The sequence below is a fragment of the Balaenoptera borealis genome, assembly GCF_965194805.1.
Source record: "Balaenoptera borealis genome assembly, chromosome: 11".
Taxonomy (NCBI): Eukaryota; Metazoa; Chordata; class Mammalia; order Artiodactyla; family Balaenopteridae; genus Balaenoptera; species Balaenoptera borealis.
This window is the reverse complement of record NC_138868.1, coordinates 28,752,630-28,772,289: the sequence shown is the minus strand read 5'-3', so window position 1 is coordinate 28,772,289 and position 19,660 is coordinate 28,752,630. Positions and strand designations below refer to the sequence as shown.

Genomic DNA, 19,660 nt, shown 5'->3' with positions numbered 1-19,660 from the left:
ATTTTGGAATATATTTCGCTTGAGTGAAAGAAATAAAAACTTGAGACCCTAAATAAAGGGTCTCTTCTGAAGGTCTTTTTAACTCATTCACTTCTCCTTCAGGGATTAGGAGGGTTGGGGTGCAAGAATGTGGCGTCACGCACAGGCGTAGAGATTCGCGAACACAACCCAAGTTAGCCAAACTTGCATCTTGTAAAAGGTGGCCCCAGACACCGCCCAATTCCCTAACGCCCAAGAACAGAAGGGAAAAAAAAAAAAAAATCCAGTCAGCCTCTGAAGCAACCATTGCCTCACCTTGATTCATTCGCCAATTCACGCCGCCCCGCCCTTTCCGCCCCGAAGGCGGGGGCGCCAAACTCCGTTCCCCTCTAGGCTTCTCCCAGGCCTCTCTTTATGGTCGTGCTGAGACTCTCTAGCCTGGCTCGCCGCCCTCTCGCTGGTAGCGCCGGGAAGAGCCGAGAAGCCGGCGGCCGAGGCCCAGCTGAGACGTTGCGGGTGTGGCCCGGACCCCGGCGGTGGAGCGCTCCCGCTAAAGGTGGGAAGGGCTGGGGGAGGCTTTGGGGAGGATCGGGGGCGTGGAGAACGATCCCTGGGTGGGAGGAGGGCCCGGGCCAGGTGATGGAGGTCCCCAGGAGAGGAGGGGGAGCAGGTCGGACACGTGAGGGGGAGTGAGGGGGATTTTCAGCTGCTAGCTGAGGCCTCCGCCAGCCTGCCACCCTGCAGCGTTCCCCGCTTCCTCCGCTTCATCTGCGGCCCCTTGTGTCAAGGCCCAACACGGTTTCTACCGCCGCATCTGTTGACCCCGCGGGTCGTCGCCTCTCTTAGGGAGACCTGGAGCCCTGCTAATTTTGACTTAGGCTTGTCTTATTTAGAGGAGAGCTTTGTGGCCTAGAGCCCCATCCACAGCTTATATCTCTGCTATTTGGTTTTTATTTTTTAAATCGGAGCCCTCCCAGCCCTAGCATTTTGGTTGAGGCCGGATGCCGAATAAATAGTCTTCTTTCTTCCATTCCCGTACCGTGAACATGGTAGAGGCTCATATGATGTATCTGGTGGCTTGCAATATTCTGATACAGCCGTGAAGTAGGGGCGTTATGCATATGAGCACAGGGTTGAGGTGGGAATAATTGCAGGATCCTGAGCACCTAGTCACATTGATTTGGGCAGATTCAGCCTTCATTGTGTGAGATTCTGGCAGTTTAGGAACATGTATTCATTCGAAAGATGTTATCTACTAAGTGTCAATATTGTGCTAGTTAGAGAAGCTACAGCTGTAACAGGACCCTGGTGATTCCTTGCCCTCACGGAGCGTAATACATAATGGGAAAAACTAACAAAGAAGAAAGCCTGTGATGAGTGCTATGAAAACGGAAGTCCTGAAGTTCCTTACTCTTTTGTCTTGAGTGATAGAGAAAATAACACCATATAGCTCCTGTCTTCCAACAGCTGAAAAGTAAGAGTAAAAGTTTCAAACACAGAGGAAGAAGGACCTATAACAATAGTATTTGGGTAAGGCACAGCAGAAAGGTGAAGACGCTGGCGCCGTCTTGAAGGATTAGTTAGCATTGCCTGGCTTTCCAAGCAAAGAGACAATATGAAGACATAAAATATAAAAGAACTTTGCTAGTAGACTATTTTGACCTGGAGTATGTGACGTTTGAACAAGTAATGCCATGCTAAAGAGTCCAGACTTTGTTTTCTAGGAAGAGGTGAAAGTGTTTTCAACAGAATAGCTTACAGTTCAGTGTCACAATCATTTACCCAACTGTTTGGCAGTTTAAGTATAGTATTAAGTACTGTTTGACAATGTTGACCACATCCAGAATTCAGGTAGAATAAGGAGAGCTTTGCTCATTCATCTTAGTCTGGAAACAATCTTTCAGTTGTTGAAATCAAGGGATTCTGTTCTCTTTGACGGTTAAGGACCATAGGAAAAGAGAGAAATCACAAATGGAGTTTGGAGACCTGAAGGGTTTGCTGAATTGTGCCAAATGTGAGCAGTAGGCAATATATATATGGGTCTTATTGTTTTAATCCATTCATCCAGCCTATGTCTTTTGATTGGAGCATTTAGTCTATTTACATTTAAAGTGATTATTGATAGCTATGTACTTATTGCCATTTTGTTGATTGTTCCTGGTTGTTTTTGTGGTTCTTCTCTGTTCTTTTCTTCTCTTGGTCTCTCCCCTCATGGTTTGATGATTTTCTTTTTCAGTGTTATGTTTGCTTCCTTTCTCTTTTTTTTGTGTATCTATTATAGGTTTGTGGTTACCATGAGATTCATGTATATTGACACATATATATATCAGTTTATTTTAACCTAATTCTTGTGTAAGTTTGAATGCTCTAAAAGCACATTTTGCTCTCCCCCTCCCCCATGTTTTATGTTTTTGATGTCATATTTTACATCTTTTTATTTTGTGTATCTCTTAAATACTTAATTGTAGTTATAGTTGATTTTACTACCTTTGTTTTTTAACTTTCATACCTGTTTTTAAGCAGCTGATGCACTGCCTTGACTATAAATTTGCCTTCACCAGTGCAGTTTCTTTTTTCATATATTTCCTTATTTCTTGTTATGGCCTCTTCTACTCAAAGAAGATCTTTAACATTTCTTGTAAGACTGGTTTAGTGATGATGAACTTCTTTAGTTTTTGCTTGTCTGGGAAACTCTTTATCTCTCCTTCAATTCTGAATGGTAACTTTGCCAGGTAGAGTACTTGGTTGCAGGTTTTTTTCTTTCTGCACTTTAAATATATCATGCAAAGTTTCTGCTGAAAAACCAGCTGATAGTCTTTTGAGGGTTCTTTTGTGAGGGTTCTTTTGTATGTGATTAGTTGTTTTTCTCTTTCTGTCTTTGAAATTCTCTATCTTTGACTTTTGCTGATTTAATTATAGTTTGTCTTGGTGTGTCTTTAGGTTTATGTTGTTTGGAACTCTCTGTGCTTCTTGGACCTGGATATCTGTTTCTTTCCCCAGGTTAGGGAAGTTTTCAGCCGTTACTTCTTCAAATATGTTTTCTTTTTCTCTTCTCCTATAATGCAAATGTTAGTATGCTTGATGTTGTCTCTGAGGTCCCTTAAACTCTTTTAAATTTTTTGCTTTTTGCTTTTCTGCTTGGATGACTTCCACTATTCTGTCTTCTAGATTGTTGACCCAGTATATTTTTCATTTCAGTTATTGTATTCTTCATCTCTGTTTCGTTCTTTTCTATCCTAACTCTTAAGTTCTCAGTGTGTTCCTCCATTTTTCTCCCAAGTTTGTCAAGCATCTTTTTGACCATTACTTTGAACTCTTTATCAGGTAAATTACTTACCTCTATTTCCTTAGGGTTTTTTCCTGGACTTTTATCTTGTTCTTTTTTCTTTTTTTTCTTTTTTGGAACATATTTCTCTGTCTCCTCCTTTTGTTTAACTCTGTTTTCGTATTAATTAGGTGAAACATCTACCTCTCCAAGTCTGGAAGGCATGGCTTTGTGTAGGAGTGTCCTCTGTATGGACCGTGTGCGCCAGGCAGCTTTGTCAGGCTGGTTGGACCTGGAGCAGGTGTGGGCCAGTGTGTCCTGGAGCATGTTCACATTGGGACCACCCTAGTGGGGTGACTGGAGCTGGAGCAAGCATGAGTGGAGCGGGGGAGGGATGCAGTCCCAGGGCTTGCCATGCTCAGACCACCTTGGCAGGACAGCTGGAGCTGGGGGGTGGGGTGGGCCTGGGGCATGCTGGGGCAGCCTTGGCAGGCCAGTAAGAGTACCTGGACCGTGATTCTGTCCGCACTATTAAGGTGTAAGGGGAACACACAAAAAATGGCACTTTCTGGCACCTTGGACCACGGAGACAGTTTCAGCAGTTCTCTGCCCATTTGGCAGACACTTGAGGGTTAGTAAATGGATTTCCTTCATCTAGAGCGTAGGTGCCCTTTAAACAGTTGCTTCTTTGCTCTGCTCTAGGGCGGGCAAGTCTGTGTACAGGCCCCTCAGTGATACCCCTCCCTACCGAAGGTCCTCGTCAGGGTTGGGGTTCCCATCGATACCATGCCTCCATCTCTTTTACCCATCCCCTGTGTCGTCCCTCTATCACTTGTTCTGCAGCCCTCAGTTCTTCTTTGGCAGGAATGGATCTGTATGTAGGTACAAATTCAGCATGTCTGTGGGAAGAGATGAGTTCAGGGTCTTCCTACACTACCATCTTTGACTGGAACCTCCCAAATATTTTATTTTAAATAATACTATGGACCATATTTTTGTTTTAAGTTCACTTTATCTTTCTTATGGGGCCTGGGTCTTCTTGAGGTTTAAGACTATCCCACTTGGCCATTTAACCCTTCTGTTAGTACCCATTCAAGTGTCCTGTAGGTAGTTAGTATTTGAAGATAATGGGCACAAAAAGTTATCAGTTGCCAGAGGCATGATTTGTGTGTGTGTGTGTGTGTGTGTGTGTGGTGTGCGTGTGTGTGTGTGTGTGTGCGCGCGCACGCTCAGGCAGGTGCACGCCTAGGACTGAAACTGCTGATTTGCAAAGTAGGGGTGAAGTTATTTTTTTTTTAATTCAATAAATAAAAGGTAAATGGGGAAATGCCTTATAAATTGTAAGACCCCTATACTGAAAAAACAAGGCATTTTTCCTGAAAGGGAAAGACTCTTAAAAATTGACCTAAAAATTCAGTAATTTATTTTTTCATTAAATTTCCTCTTAATGCTCTTTTTCCCACTAACTTGAAGAGTGGTATCCAAGCACCACTATCTCCCTCTGCTTTTGTTTTGTTAGTGGAAGTGATGGTTGTGGTTCTGCTTTGACTAACTCCTATAGGAGGCCTGTGATCATGTCCCAGAACTTGTGTTATTAGGGAAACTTGCTACTATCGTGGCCTTGTATGAGGTCACTCAGCTTCTTCAGTGCGTCCAACCTACCTACCTTAGAGTTGGGTAATGAATAGCAAGAGATAGTGTTTAAAACTTATTCCATGGAATCTATAAAAAACAAATAACTTTAAAATATAATGTTTAAAAAATGAACTCATAGATAAAGAGAACGGATTGGTAATTGCCATTGTCAGGGGGTTAGGGTGGGCAAAATGGGTGAAAAGGTGGTCAAAAGGTACAAACTTCCAGTTGTAAGTAAGTAATGGGGATGTAACATCCAACATGATAACTAGTTAATAATACTGTACTGCATATTTGAAAGTTGCTGAGGGAGTAAATCTTAAAAGTTCACATCACAGAAAAGAAACATTTATAACTGTGGTGACAGTTGTTAACTAGACTTATTGTGGTGATCATTTTGCAATATACACAAATATTGTATCATTACATTGTATACCTGAAACTAATATAATGTTATGTAAGGTAATACCTCAATTTTTTACAAAAGCTTATTCCCTAACTTGTCAGTGTTCAGATATATGAGGAGCAAATGCTTGTGTTTACTACCTAAGGTATAGAAGAAGGGGTCTAATAAATCTATATTTATTTCATTCTCTCTCGACTCTTCTGGGAGTGCTATAAAAATATTGTAAGTTAATCTTAGAATCACAAAACATACTCTGTTTAGGTACTGAAGGAAAGTATTGGCAATTCTAAGGCAAGAGAAAATTGAAAATGCAGAACTTTTAAAAGAAAGTGTCAAATAATAAAATCCAGAGTTAGTAAGGAGAGACTTTATTGAAAGGGTTATTGCAACAGGGGAAAAGGGATTATAGCAGTGGAGAGAATTCTCTGACCAAAAGATTTACCACCTTCTCAAGGGATGAGTAAACAAAGCTAAAACAGAACTGCTTGGTCTGATTGTAGATCCCAGATTGTTTTGCCCTGAGGCCAGCCTATTCTCTGGAGGGGTCCTTTGCTGGCTCTGGCTGAGGGTAGGCCAAAGTTCAGGGACCTAGGGGAAGGAAAGAAACTTAAAATATGGTTAACAAGCATTTTGTTCCAATTGATTATTTTCAACAAGCAGTTCAGCTAATTATTCATAAATTTATAAATGAGACAATGGGAATTTGGAGGTCCTTTGTCCTGGTCATAGGTAAACAAGGGGATGTTCTTGAGTCTTATGGAAGCCATATGGAGAGGAGTAGGAGGGTTTCTTTAACCGTGGCTATTCAAGAACCAGGAGCACAGGTCTCTGGTAAAATTTGACTTGTTAAAAAGGCATTTTACTATTTGAAGTGGAAAATAATTAAGTGTACAAATAAAATTCATTGAAACATTTATACAGGAAGGCCTTAGGATACTCATTGACATTCAGGAATTTAAAAATCCTCCATCACTATGTGTAGTTTGAAAGCACTTAAAGACCAGTCTCATTTGTATCAGTGAAATTTTCCTGAGGTGGTGGGGGGAGTGGAAAACAAATCTAAATTACTCAGGTCTAAATGAACACATCTGGGGCTTTTTGTTTGTTGCATGGTTTTCATCTTAACCTATAAGAACTGGATTTTTTTTTTCACTCCGTCAAAGTGACTTGGCTGGAGCAAATTAATTTTTTCCTATGTTTAAAATATAATTGCCCACAAAAAAAGGGAGAAGGAAGTAAAATCATGACTGTCACACAGATATAAAATTAGCAACACATGGTTTTTGTTTACCTTATTAATGAGGGGACTGGTAAGATGTTATATAATCAGTTCAAATGACAATCAAAAGAACAGACACATTTATTGATCAGGAATATTGAAATAAATGAGCAAATAGAGGCAAAACTGTCTTCTTCCACAGTGGGCCAGGGGCGTCAATTGTACCTCTACCAGACAGAATTTACAAGAATATAGACAAGAGTTTTGCATTGCTGTTAGTTTTGTACAGTTGTCAGCTGTAAAATAGCTCAAAGGCAATGAAAGACTCAGAGCTCTCATGTAATGGGAATGTGAAAACCCTGAAGGTTGTACTCTTCAGCAGTGCAGTTTTCCACTGAAGCAGGTATTTCTTTCTATACCTAGTTTATGAAATTTACAACTCCCCCTCCCCCCCTCAAATAATCTTCCCTAAGTGTCGGACTTCCTGGAAGGCAAGTACATGTCTGTGTGTGTGTGTTTCTTATTCTTTTTTGATATACTCTATAAATATAGAAGATGCTTGGTTAATGTTTTTAATTGAATTATCTAAAGCAGTGCATCTCAAACTGTACTGTGCTTACATATCACCTGGGGATTTCCTTTTTAAATGCAATTCTGATTCAGTGAGTGTGGGGCTTTCCTGAGATTTCTCTTTTCTATTCAATAATAAGTTCTCAGCTGATGCTAGTACTATTCAATAGTTCATGGACAGTAAATAGTAATGTATTTCTGACTATTAATTGAGGAAGATATTAGATAATCATTACTGGAGAACATGGCACCATACTGCAGGTGAAGGGAGCAACATGAAGCTACTAGACTATCGCTTGAAGAAACAAAAATACTAATTGTGGGCCACATTGCCAGAGCACAGGCCAAAATGAGCAAAAGAAACAGTTGCTAGGAAACAGATCCAAAAAACTCTATAGCAGAACTTCAGCTTCAGAGAAGAGAACAGAAATGAGGACACTGGGAGATACAACAGGGGAGGAGCAACCAGAGGGGTATAGGTTTTAGAAGGCAGGCAGTAACCACTGAAGATCACTGCCTGAAATTTTGTGTTCCTTGAGCTAACCTGACTTTTTTTTTTTAAAGCAATGCTTGAACGTAAAACTGCTTTGACACAGGTGTGTACACTTTTACCGTGACGGTTTCACTCAAGTTAGTGGTATCAATATGCCATTGAGCTTTAAGCAATGTGTAAAATATATTTTCTACTGCAACTAGTGATTTGTCTTCTGTCAGATGGGGCACTTTAATTTTTAACTGAGCAGGTCCTGTAATTTGTTCATAAGTAGTTCAGTTTTCTTTTAGCAGCAAATAAATGGTGGAAGATAATGTGAAGCTGGCACCAAAGAGATCTCTACTTACTGGAATATGCAAAAAAAAAAAAAAGGCATGGTAAATGAGGCCACCAGATTTAGCAAATAAAAATACAGGATGCCCAATTGAATTTGAATTTCAGACAAACAACAAATTACTTTTTAGCAATATTTGGGATATAATTAAAATTATTTATACATTATCAAAAATTCAAATTTAACTGAGCATCCTGTATTTTATCTGGCAACTCCAATAGTAAATAATTCTACCCTAACAGTGATACCTGAGAGATGGCTTCTTAGAAAACAGCGTAATTGTGCAGCAATTTAATTCCTTCAAGTGTTCCTCCATTATGTACTCAAAAGTACGCCAAGAGTTCAAAATGGTTAGAAGCCACTGCTTACCCAGAAGGGGATGTTTTCAAAGACTGGTAGGGTTATGGCTAACTTGAAAGAAAAACAAATTCCGCTCTATGATCTCCAACTAAGAGTCTAGATTCTTAGTGGTTTAAGGTTAATAAGAGAAGTTATGCAATTGTGGAAGATGTCCAAGCAAATACTTACCAGAAAAATTAATTTAGTAGGAGTTAATCATATTTCCAAATTTCCAAGAGCGTCAGATCACTTAAAAATAAGGATTCAACCTCACCGGTACAACTTGAGTCTACTGATAAACTCTTGTGAATGAGATCGTAATTTAGCCAAGATTAAAGGAAAATAAAGGAATAGAAGCCCCTAGTAGCAAAGAAAAAAAAAACCTCCCTAACGGGTAAAAATGTTTTATTGCCATGGACAGATAGAATTTCTGAAATAAAATTTCCAAGTCACAAGATGCTTTTCCTGTCAAATATGATCAGGGTATAGCCCAACTTCATGAATGCTAAGAAATAGTTTTACGTTCAAAAAATCATATTATACATTAGTGGCTACAAATTGGTGATAGTTACCTACAAAGATAAAGAATCTGTGACATTAATAAGACATTAAGCGTTAGCAGTTTCCATAATGTGCTGTGGGGATAATTGATCAAATTTCCTTCCTGTTGACTGTTAAGGAAGGTCAGAGCCAGATTTGTGACACTATCTGCTGAAGTTTAATACAACATAGTTTGGTGGTGGTGTTTTATAACTGTATCTCTGGCTTCTTCTTTTCCATTCCTTAATTTATCTTAACCCACTTATCTGTTAAAAGACAACAATTAGATTTATACAAGCAGTTTCATCTGATGTGATTGGAACCTATACTTGGTAATTAAATTTTAAAAGTTGGTTAAAATAGAATTTAAAATATTCTCTGTTTTAATCAGCTTTTAAAATTTTTAAGTTTAAATGTTCAAACACTTTAAATTCTGGGGTTTCTTGGGAGGGGTGGCAGTGGGGACCGTGTCTGGCCGGCCCTCATGTCCAGGTATTTCAGGTAACACTGCATTTCCCAACCAGGGCCAGACCAGGGTGAGGCAAGAGAGGCACCTGTGGTACAAATCTGGGAGTGTGCCCACCTTCAGGGGCGCGCCAGTGTCTTCTCCCAGGCTCAGCCCACTCTCGACCTCTACTCATCCCCCATAAATTCTGTTTTTTAACTTTTAAAATTTTGTATTTTAACTTAAGACATAGAAATGTATATTTACTCACCATTTTTTATTACATGAGACTAGTCTTTTATTTGTATATGGCTTTACTGATTACAGTTTCTCTCTGCAGAAAACATATCAGAAAGTATCTAAGCTTTCTAACCCTTTTTTTAATGTGGAGCAAAGCTTATAAAAACACTTGCAAGATTTCCGGATCCTTGACTTTTTCAGTACCCTGCCACTGCCCGGATTTCAGTGGTTCACATCTATTTTCAACAACAGTTTTTTCCTAGTGACTTGTATTTGTTAAAACTTGTCTTAAGAATTCAACTAAATTTTTGCATTTGCTTTGAAAAATATTTAGTTATGAAAAATTTCAAACAGAGCACAGAAAATAATGAAAAACTTGTGTAGATACCACCAAGCCTTTTCTTCTACAAATCTCTCTTAAAAAAAAAAAAAAAAAAGTCCTTCCTCTTTAGAAGTATATATACCACAGACTTGGTATCTATTATTCTTAATGTATATTTTAGCATGTATTCAAGTTCTTATCCAGGAACAATGCATACTATTGTATATGTAAAATTTTACGTGATATACTATATGTCCTTTTGCAGCTTTTTCACTTATGATTATCTTTGAAATTTATTCAAATTGACTCATTTAATTCATGCAGTTTATTTTTAACTGTCCTGTAGCAGTCCCTGTTGAGTAACCTACAATTTCTCACCCTTTACCATTGGGTTATTTCCAATTTTTCACTGTCAAAAGCAATGAATGCTGAAAGACTTTGTATGTACCATGCGCAAAGTCCTATGCTCACATGGGACATACATTTCTCTGGCACAGACACCTAGAGCTGAAAATATAAGGCCCTGGGATGTGGACTTCTTCAGTTTTGCAAGAAATTACCAAAAACTCTAAAGCAGTTGCAGCAGTTTACGTTCCTACAAGGTATACGGAGCATGTAAGAATTGGCCACATTTTTGCCTTCACTATGTTACCAGATTTTTAAAATCTTGCCAAACAAATGTTTGAGAAGTGGTGTTTCATTTTCATTCTCCTGATAACTATGAGGTTAAACACCTGCATTTGTTGGCTGTTTTGTTCTCTTCCTCTGTGAATTGCCTGTGTATATTTGTTTCATTTACTAATGGGTGGTCATTTTCTAAGTGATTTGTAGAAGTCAGGGTTTTTTTTTGTATATTTGGAATAATAATCCCAACAACACATTTCCAGTGTGGCTTCTTTTCCCTTCCTTAGAGTTATATAGAAATGTTTAATTTGGACATAAAATCAAACGTGTCCATCTTTTTCTTTGATATGTCCTTTCTTGTTTGAGGAATTCTTCTCTACCCCAGTGTCACAAAGTCTTCTATGTTTTCTTATAAACATTTTTACAGTTTTTCTTTTCAAGTTTTATTTTATAATAACATCTGGAATTGATTTTTGTTTGTGAGAAAAAGATTTTAGTCTGTCTTTTTCCATATGGTTAGCCGGTTGTCCAAGCATCTTTAATTAAATCTTTCTCCCATTAATGTGTTATACCTATTGATTTATAATACCACATGTCATACACCAAGCCCTCATCTTTTCATGGATCTATTTGTCTATAGTATACTGATACCACACACTTTTAATTATAATAGCTTTATAGTAAATAAATTTCTTGTTTTGTTTTCCTTCAAGATTACCTTGGCTCTCTTGAACCTTTACTCTTCCATATAGACCAGCTTGCTAAATTCCAGGGGGTGGGGGAGTTGTGGAATACCTGGTGAAATTTTGATTGGAATCATATTGAATTTATAGATAAATTCCTAGAAAATTGACATATTTACTATAGTCACACTTGCCATGATTAATTTCTACATTTATTTAAGGTGTCATTTGTCTTTCTGTTTGATCGTTTTCTCCATAAAAGTCTTACATATCTCTTGTAAGATTTATATATCTCGTAAGATATCTTTGTAATGTTTTTGTTTCCAGCATGCCTGCTGAATTATCTTTCTGGTTCTAATAGTTTGTCCATTGAACCTCTTGTATTTTTCATTTAGATATTCATATCTTTGAGTAATATTTCTCATTTCTTCCTCTTTAATCTTTATATTGAATACCTTTTAATACCTTTTAATATGGTGTTAAATGGAAACTGTGATATAAGTATTCTTGTGTAGTTCTAACTTTACAGAGAATGCTTCTAATGTTTTATAATTAAATATAATAATGTTTTTGTAGGCTCTTGGTAAATGTCTTTCTATTCCTTGCTTGCTAAGAGTTTTCTTTCTATTATGCAGATATTGAATTTTATCAAATGCTTTTTCAGTTTCCCAGATAAAAATTTTGCAGCACAAATCTGACTCTCTTTAATGTTTTCTCTAGGGTGATCTGCTAGACAAAAATCAAAAAGAGGAAATTTGCTAGAATCAAAAATGATGGATCCATGTTCAGTTGGAGTCCAGCTTCGAACCACAAATGAGTGCCATAAAACCTACTATACTCGTCATACAGGTTTCAAGACTTTGCAAGAATTGTCATCAAATGACATGCTTTTACTTCAACTTAGAACTGGAATGACACTTTCTGGGAACAATACAATTTGCTTCCATCATGCAAAAATCTACATCGACAGATTTGAGGATTTGCAGAAGTCATGTTGTGACCCATTTAACATACACAAAAAACTAGCCAAAAAAAATTTACATGTAATTGATTTAGATGATGCCACTTTTCTGAGTGCAAAATTTGGAAGGCAGCTTGTACCTGGTTGGAAACTTTGTCCAAAATGTACACAGATAATCAATGGAAGTGTGGATGTTGATTCTGAAGACCGGCAGAGAAAAAAACCTGATTCAGATGTATGTATAGTCATTTTTTCTCCGTTACTTCTACAATGTGGGGTTATAATTATAAGGAAATCACATTTATATCACTATTTATTACAGTTGAGCCTTGAACAGCACAGGTTTGAACTGTGCAGGTCCACTTATATGTGGATTTTTTTCAGTCAATACTGTACTATACAATCTGTGGTTGGTTGAATCCAAAGTTGCAGAGGGCCAACTGTGGGACTTGAACATCCTAGCATTTTGGTATCCACAGCGAATCTTGGAACCAATCCCCCTCAGATACCAAGGGACGACTGTATACTAACTATCAGGCAGTGAATATAAAGTTGGGGAGGTGAAAATAAATGGTGTTTCTAAATATTTGTGTAAACCCAGATTGTTTGGTAAAGAAAGTTAGCTTAGGAAAAGAATAACATAGTATTCCCAAGACTTTCAAGCCATAGCTCCTAGTGCTAAGACATTCTGGCACAGCCAGGACTTAACCATCCTAGCTCCTTTTCTGATACCAAAGTAACTCAGTAGGATATGCCAGCCAGCAAGGGTCTGAAATGTAGCAGGATGAAGTCCCCTCTTTTTTGAAGGACTTGAAAACTGCTGCTTTAAAAGGAACTTCAGAAGTGACTTGAAGTAATTATTTCTTATTTCAGCCTTTCTTTCTGCTTTGGCACTATCCCATTCTTGTTTGGGATTTTAAGATGCTTGTGAATTTCCTTTGCTTCTGGCTCTCAATTCTTACTTGGTATGGTCAAGACTAATTTTAGGACTCCCTACTGTCAAAAAGCATACATTTTTACATTGTAAGTATTAATTATTTTATAACTCTCTTCCTTAGTCACATGTTACCTTTAAATTATTTAACTGTATCAGAACAACTAAAGATTTCATAAAGCTGTCTCTGGTGCAGAACAAGGACTGGTACGTCAAAGGAGCACTTCTCAAATTTTCTATTTATAAGCAATTTATAATTCTTTCTGCTGGCATATTCTTCTCAATTTTCTCCTTTTCATTATATTAATAAACCAAATTAAAATTTTAAATTACATGTAGTGCTTTTCCTTCGTTATCCCCTCAAAGGCATATCTCCAGGACCCAATGTTATCTTGTAGTTTATACTAGGTACTTGCTGCTGTCACTTTAGATGTATTCTCCACTTCATTTATCTATTGTTCATGTGGAATGTATCACATAAACCTTTTGTCCCCCCAGATAATGAAATTAAACCCTTAACCATCAAAATTTTGTTTTACCAAATTTTTTTAAAAGCATTATAGTACTGTTACAGAACTTGAAACTTTATTACTTCTCAGCTTTAAAAATGTATGTAATCGAACCTTTTCCTAAGGACCCAAGATCATTAGTAGGAACCTGTGCTGTGTGCTGTGGGTTATACAGCAGTTTTTCTGCCTTCTCTCCCATGTTGGCAGCAGCCATTGCCATTTTCACTGTGCCTGTCCTCCTCTCCTCCTAATATGCCAGAGACTAAAATTAGATAATGAAAATATCATAAATAAGTTAACCAGTAAACTTTGAATACGGTCCCGGACCATGGGCCACATAAATTTTGTTGCACTTGGGCACTAAAACCCTTTTTTTTTCTTTTTTGTGAGTTCCAGACTGTTTTCCAAGCTAAGGAATAATCGAGATTAACATTAAGTGAAATATTTATGTATGGTCTGATATTAAGATTTGAGTTGATAATTTGTTTACCTTTATTCAGGGAAGAACTGCTAAAGCTCTGAGGTCATTACAATTTGCAAACCCAGGAAAGCAAACTGAATTTGCTCCAGAAACTGGTAAAAGAGAAAAAAGAAGGCTTACAAAAAATGCAGCTGCTGGTTCAGACAGGTAAGCTATGTGTTATTTAAGGTATATGTTAACTTGCTTCACATCTGTATTGTTTTCCTATCTTTCTCTTAAGTTTTGAATATTTCTGGTTAGATATTTTAAATTCGATAATCTGGAATTAGTAAGAACCTCCAAGGGCCTCATAGAAAATTAAGGCATCCCCTTCCACTCTAAAAATTTACTTCTAAGAAAGTATCAATGAAGTGAACAAGATAACATTTTTGGCACAATAATTAAAATAATTTAAACTTATTATACTTCTCTTTTTGTTTTGTTTTTGGCTGCGTTGGGTCTTCTTTGCAGTGTGCGGGCTTTCTCTAGTTGCGGCGAGCGGGGGCTACTCTTCGTTGTGGTGTGCGGGTTTCTCATTGCAGTGGCTTCTCATTGCAGAGCACGGGCTCTAGGCGCATGGGCTTCCGTAGTTGTGGCATGCAGACTCAGTAGTTGTGGCTTGCGGGCTCTAGAGCACAGGCTCAGTAGTTGTGGCGCATGGGCTTAGTTGCTCCGTGGCATGTGAGATCTTCCCGGACCAGGGCTCGAACCTGTGTCCCTTGCATTGGCAGGCGGATTCTTAACCACTGCGCCACCAGGGAAACCCTATACTTCTTATAGCTAAAATAATTCACTTGTTTGAAAGCACTAATATATAATCAGTATGTCTCTGCTCTATAGGTGGCAGTTAAAAAATAAATTTTATGAGAATACAAGGATACTTTTTATTTTTTACATGTCTAAAATAGAAGGTTACAGTACAGTCAATAGAATGAACAAGAAAACTAAATTGTTTAGAATATGACTTTTTAAACTGAGCATTTCTAAAATGCAAATTGACAAATGTTAGTGTAATCATTCAGAATTATTTTCTACATAGGCCATTTATTCCATCTGTGAAGGTTTTCCATTGAATCATGTAAGTGTTTTTAGGCAAGATTTGCTAGAGTCCATTAAAGAACAAGAAACAGGTTAATTGCAATATAAAAAATAATTGGATAGTATACTGTGATAAAAATCTGTGTTCACAAAGCAGTAGATAGATTGGTTGCTAATAAAATGTACCACTATTACCTAGCCTTTTTTTTTTTTTGGCAAGGAAGGGGTAAATAGTTTTAACAATTATTGTTTTTAGACACAGTTCTTGTCCATTCCTTTGGATATGTTTCAACACTTTACAGTGAGGTCTCTTCTTCTCGCAAGGAGCTCATTAGCTATTAATTGTAGAGTAGCTTTGAGTCAGGTAAGCCATGTATCAGTTTGGCGGGGTTTCATCCCTAATTCAAAACATTTTATCTCCTTAAGTTTTTTTCATTAGCTGTTTTCAACTAAATATTCAGAAATAATATTTGTGAGGTATAACACACCTTGTGTTTTGTATTACAGACAAGTGATCCCAGCGAAGAGTAAGGTCTATGATAGCCAGGGTCTCCTGATTTTCAGTGGAATGGACCTGTGTGACTGCCTCGATGAAGACTGCTTAGGATGTTTCTATGCTTGTCCTGCCTGCGGTTCTACCAAATGTGGTGCCGAATGCCGCTGTGATCGCAAGTGGCTATATGAGCAAATTGAAATAGAAGGAGGAGAAATAATTCATAACAAACATGCTGGATAATTTGTGGTATCAAATTACGGGATCTTTAAAGTTCCTTTGTCTATTTCTAAAATTCTAAGGTACCTTTTAAAGTTGATTGCCAAGTGACAAACATGCACTCTGTGCACTAATGTTGCATTTAGGGTGCTTTAAGATAAATTATTTGATGTAAAGTTTGATGAACTATTTATTACTCAGCAGTCAGCTTCAAGCCTGTCTGGGTCAATGTAAACAAGCAGTGTATAGGCAGTCCTCAATTTGCATAATTCCCAGGTCGACAAATTTCAATGACAGTGATTTAGTTAAATAAGCCAGTTCCCTAACAGCACAGTTCAAATTTCAGTCACCATGGTATATTAATTGTGAGTATTTACATGAAGTACAAACTTCCTTGCTAGCTCTTAAGTCCACAAATCACTATGCAAGTAACAGATGTGCTTCAAGATCAGTGATCAATCATGTTACTTCTCTCAAATTCTGCTAGTGATTGGTCACTGCACATCTGTTACTCAGTTTGCTCAGACAGGAAAGCACAGAGTTGTGTTGACTCCTGCCACCCATGTGACATTTTACAAAGTGGATAATCAGAATTGGCCAACAAAGATGAAAGTGCAGTGAAGAAATGATAATGCTAGAAGTGTGACTTGAATTGAACATACATAGAGTTGTAGAAGAAATCACTGATCATGGGAATGTTGACACTGCTGCTATTCTAGAGCCCCTAGATATGCAGCTAGAGGAACTCAGTGAAGGCAAACTTATCATCATAAATGAGAAAAGGAGGAACATGTACCAGAGGAAGTGATGGTAACAAACTTCACATTAAAGGAACTTACAGAGGTATTTCACAACATTGAAAGCACAAACGATAAAATGGTGGAAGCTAATCTAAACTTAAAGGAGTCTGACAACTTGCAGTGGTATAGAAAAGATGCTTACCCAGTACCATAAATTATTTGACAAAAAGGCAAGTACTATTGCTCCTGATTAGTTTTTTATAATGAAATAACACTTTAATTCTCAGTGTTTCTAATATAAATTACAGTGTACCAAGTAAATACTTTTTTGCAATTTTTTCATTTTCTTTTACGTTTATAACTGACACTTTTTAATATTTTGACAGATTTTTTTCAAGGTCACAGAACAATAATAATTTTCCCCATTAATTATTAAGATTGCTTTGATTGCCATTTTTATGGTCCCACACTACCGCCCATGCAAGGCAAGGACTACCTATAGGTGAGAATAGTACCTACTTCAGGAAAAGTTAATTTTGATACAGCTAAGTAGTTGAACTATTTTGGAAATAATCTACATAACTAAGTGCTAAAATACATCATTTCTTCTCTCCACTTATTCTTTTAAAAAAAGTTTTAATACTGTAAACCTTTCATTGCTTAGACTGTGTTCTTGGTGAAAATTTGTGCTTGGTGGCAAAAATCTTATTCTTTCTATGTATAAAACATGGATATACATACAATATATAAGCAGATGTGCATTATATCAGTGGTATTTCAATTTAATAGGGTGTTGACTAGGATTAAAAGGGCTAAAAACAGCTCCTTAATGGAGTAATAATGAAACAAGGTGGAGAAACACTGGTTGAGACAGAGTATAAATTATTTGGAAATTGATTGAATCTTGACGTTGGAATGTGTATGGGTACCCTTTGGAGGGTGGGGGTGGGTGGTAACTTCTCTCTGCTCTTTTTTTCAAGACAGCTATCCATCAGTCTGTCTAAAATTTTTTATTGTCTAGGACATGGCCTCTAAACTAGCTTTTTGTTTTCCTTAAGTATAGTACTTTAATCAGATGAGCTTTTAGCAACTTGAAATACTTTTAGCTGTTGAAAATAGATTTATACAGCCAATTGGATGAATTGACCAAAAGAGGTTTATTTTTACTCCTGTATACTTTTGGTATCTGTTTAAAATGACTGGTTTTACTTTGATGGAGTGCCATTTTCAACCATGGAATTAAAATGTCATATTTAAGTTATAAGTGTTTACCGACCCAGTTATTAGAAGTACAGTTTATCAATTCTTTGACTGATATGTTTCAACAGAGCACTGACAAAAAGAATATTTTGGCTTTCTGTACTTAAATCAGATGCTAGATTCTTTTTTTTTCCTGAATTAAGGAAATATTTTGTCACAGAACAGACGAACACAGGCTCCTAATTTTATCTGAACTTCTGGGTTATTAGACCTTCTTAGTTGAGTTACTGCCATCAATTTTTTTGCTTCTAAATATGACTTAGTGTATTGCTTAAGCTCTTCATAGGGACAAGTTAAAATCTTAGCTTTTTTGTTTGTTTAAAACAGGAACATATTTTCAACAAAATAAATGACTTTAAAATTCAAATTGTTGTATTTCAACATTCCTTAGTAGAACATTTCTGTTATTTTTCAAAGATGATAAGTTTTTTAAGGGAAACTTTCTCGAACAATTTTGCAAATATTTGTTCATTATGCCTATTTAGGAGACCAAACTTTTAGTGAGCATGCAAAATGTTTACAGAGAAAGGTATATCTGATTTGGAGTAGGCTATAATAAAAGCTGTGTTTCAGAAAAACTACATCACAAGTCCACTTACTGTTTTAATATAAAATTACAGTAATATAGAATACAATGAAATTGTGTAGATCCTTTTTGTATTTTGCATAAGTATGATTCAAAGTGGCTAAATTATTTTAGAATGTTATTAATCTAAAAGCAAAAATAAAAGTTTTCATAAAAGTATGAAACACGTAGCTTTGGCTATAGGTGGGTCCTGGTTGAAAAGTTAACATAAGACCAAAAACGTTGGTCTTCCACAGTGTTGGTCACAAACATTAGAGTGAAAAATGCATGTATATATTTGAATAAAATGAGTGGCATCCCAGTGATCTTTTTCCCATTTGTCTTTTACAAGTATAAGAAAATAGCTACTTATCTTTGGAATATTATATATGAGATTCTTCTATTTTTTTAAATATTATGTCTATTTCTAGATAACAAGCTGCTCTACAACCTGACAGTCTATTCTAAAACTGCTTTCCTGGCGTGGATTCAACTAAGTAATTTTTAACAGATGTATTTTGAAACATGCATACATATTTATACATATAGAGAGTGATTTATTCAGAGAATATAACTTATAGTAAGTTCCAGCATGGTTCTTAACTTTATGGAGGTCAAAGACCCCTGTGAGAAGCTGATGAAAACTATGAACTCCCCACAAAAATGCATTTGAGTACTCATAAATATTCCACATTCAGAACCCCTGAACATGTATTGAAGTACCTGGGTAATAGGCATTTTCTGTAAACTATTTGATGTTTTGTTTTTTTTTTAAGTGAGGATGGCTGTCTAAAGTGTAGTTTGGTTTTTTATGTAATGTTGTAGGTGGGTTTTGTTAAGCGAAATCAGAACGGTTCAGTTCATTGAAAGAGCTCTTGCTACCCTGAAAAGGCTAAATCCCACCGTGGCCCACCGCTCCCACCTCCAAAAAGGTAATTACATGTCGAGTAGCAATGTAGAAAACTGAGGTGTCTTACATGGACTGAGCTTTTGTAATTAGAGATTTTCTTGCATTATGGTTATGCTGTTAGAAATGGCTTAGCATCCTTGTACAAATTCATGCGACACTGCTTTAGTTTTTGCTGACATCTGCTGGTATTTTCATGAAAATAAACTCTCTGCTGCTGCTACTTAATGGTTAATCTCTTTGCTTATAAATTAAACTATGAACACTGGTAATTACATTGAAGTGGGATATTTTTTAAAATTCTCAAAGTAGAGTGGCTTCTCTTTTTTAGCATTCTTAGGTCTTGCCCAGCAGCAGTCAACAAATTTTTAAGACTATGAGTGAGGATATGAAAATATACATGGACACTTCTGGGTTTCTTTTTATTTTTATGAAGTTGGAGAGACTGTGAAAAATAATACTTTTACCTATTTTTTAAAA

General features: G+C 36.9%; 1 protein-coding gene across 1 annotated transcript; it reads left to right on the top strand.

Moving 5' to 3' along the window:
* Positions 1 to 325: 325 nt before the first annotated feature.
* Positions 326 to 19,403, top strand: ARL14EP (ARF like GTPase 14 effector protein). The gene is made up of 4 exons (XM_082343864.1): positions 326 to 535; positions 11,815 to 12,290; positions 13,999 to 14,126; positions 15,504 to 19,403. Exons 2-4 carry the CDS (start codon positions 11,865 to 11,867, stop codon positions 15,730 to 15,732), a joined length of 783 nt encoding a protein of 260 aa, XP_082199990.1. The 5' UTR covers positions 326 to 535; positions 11,815 to 11,864; the 3' UTR covers positions 15,733 to 19,403.
* Positions 19,404 to 19,660: the final 257 nt, after the last annotated feature.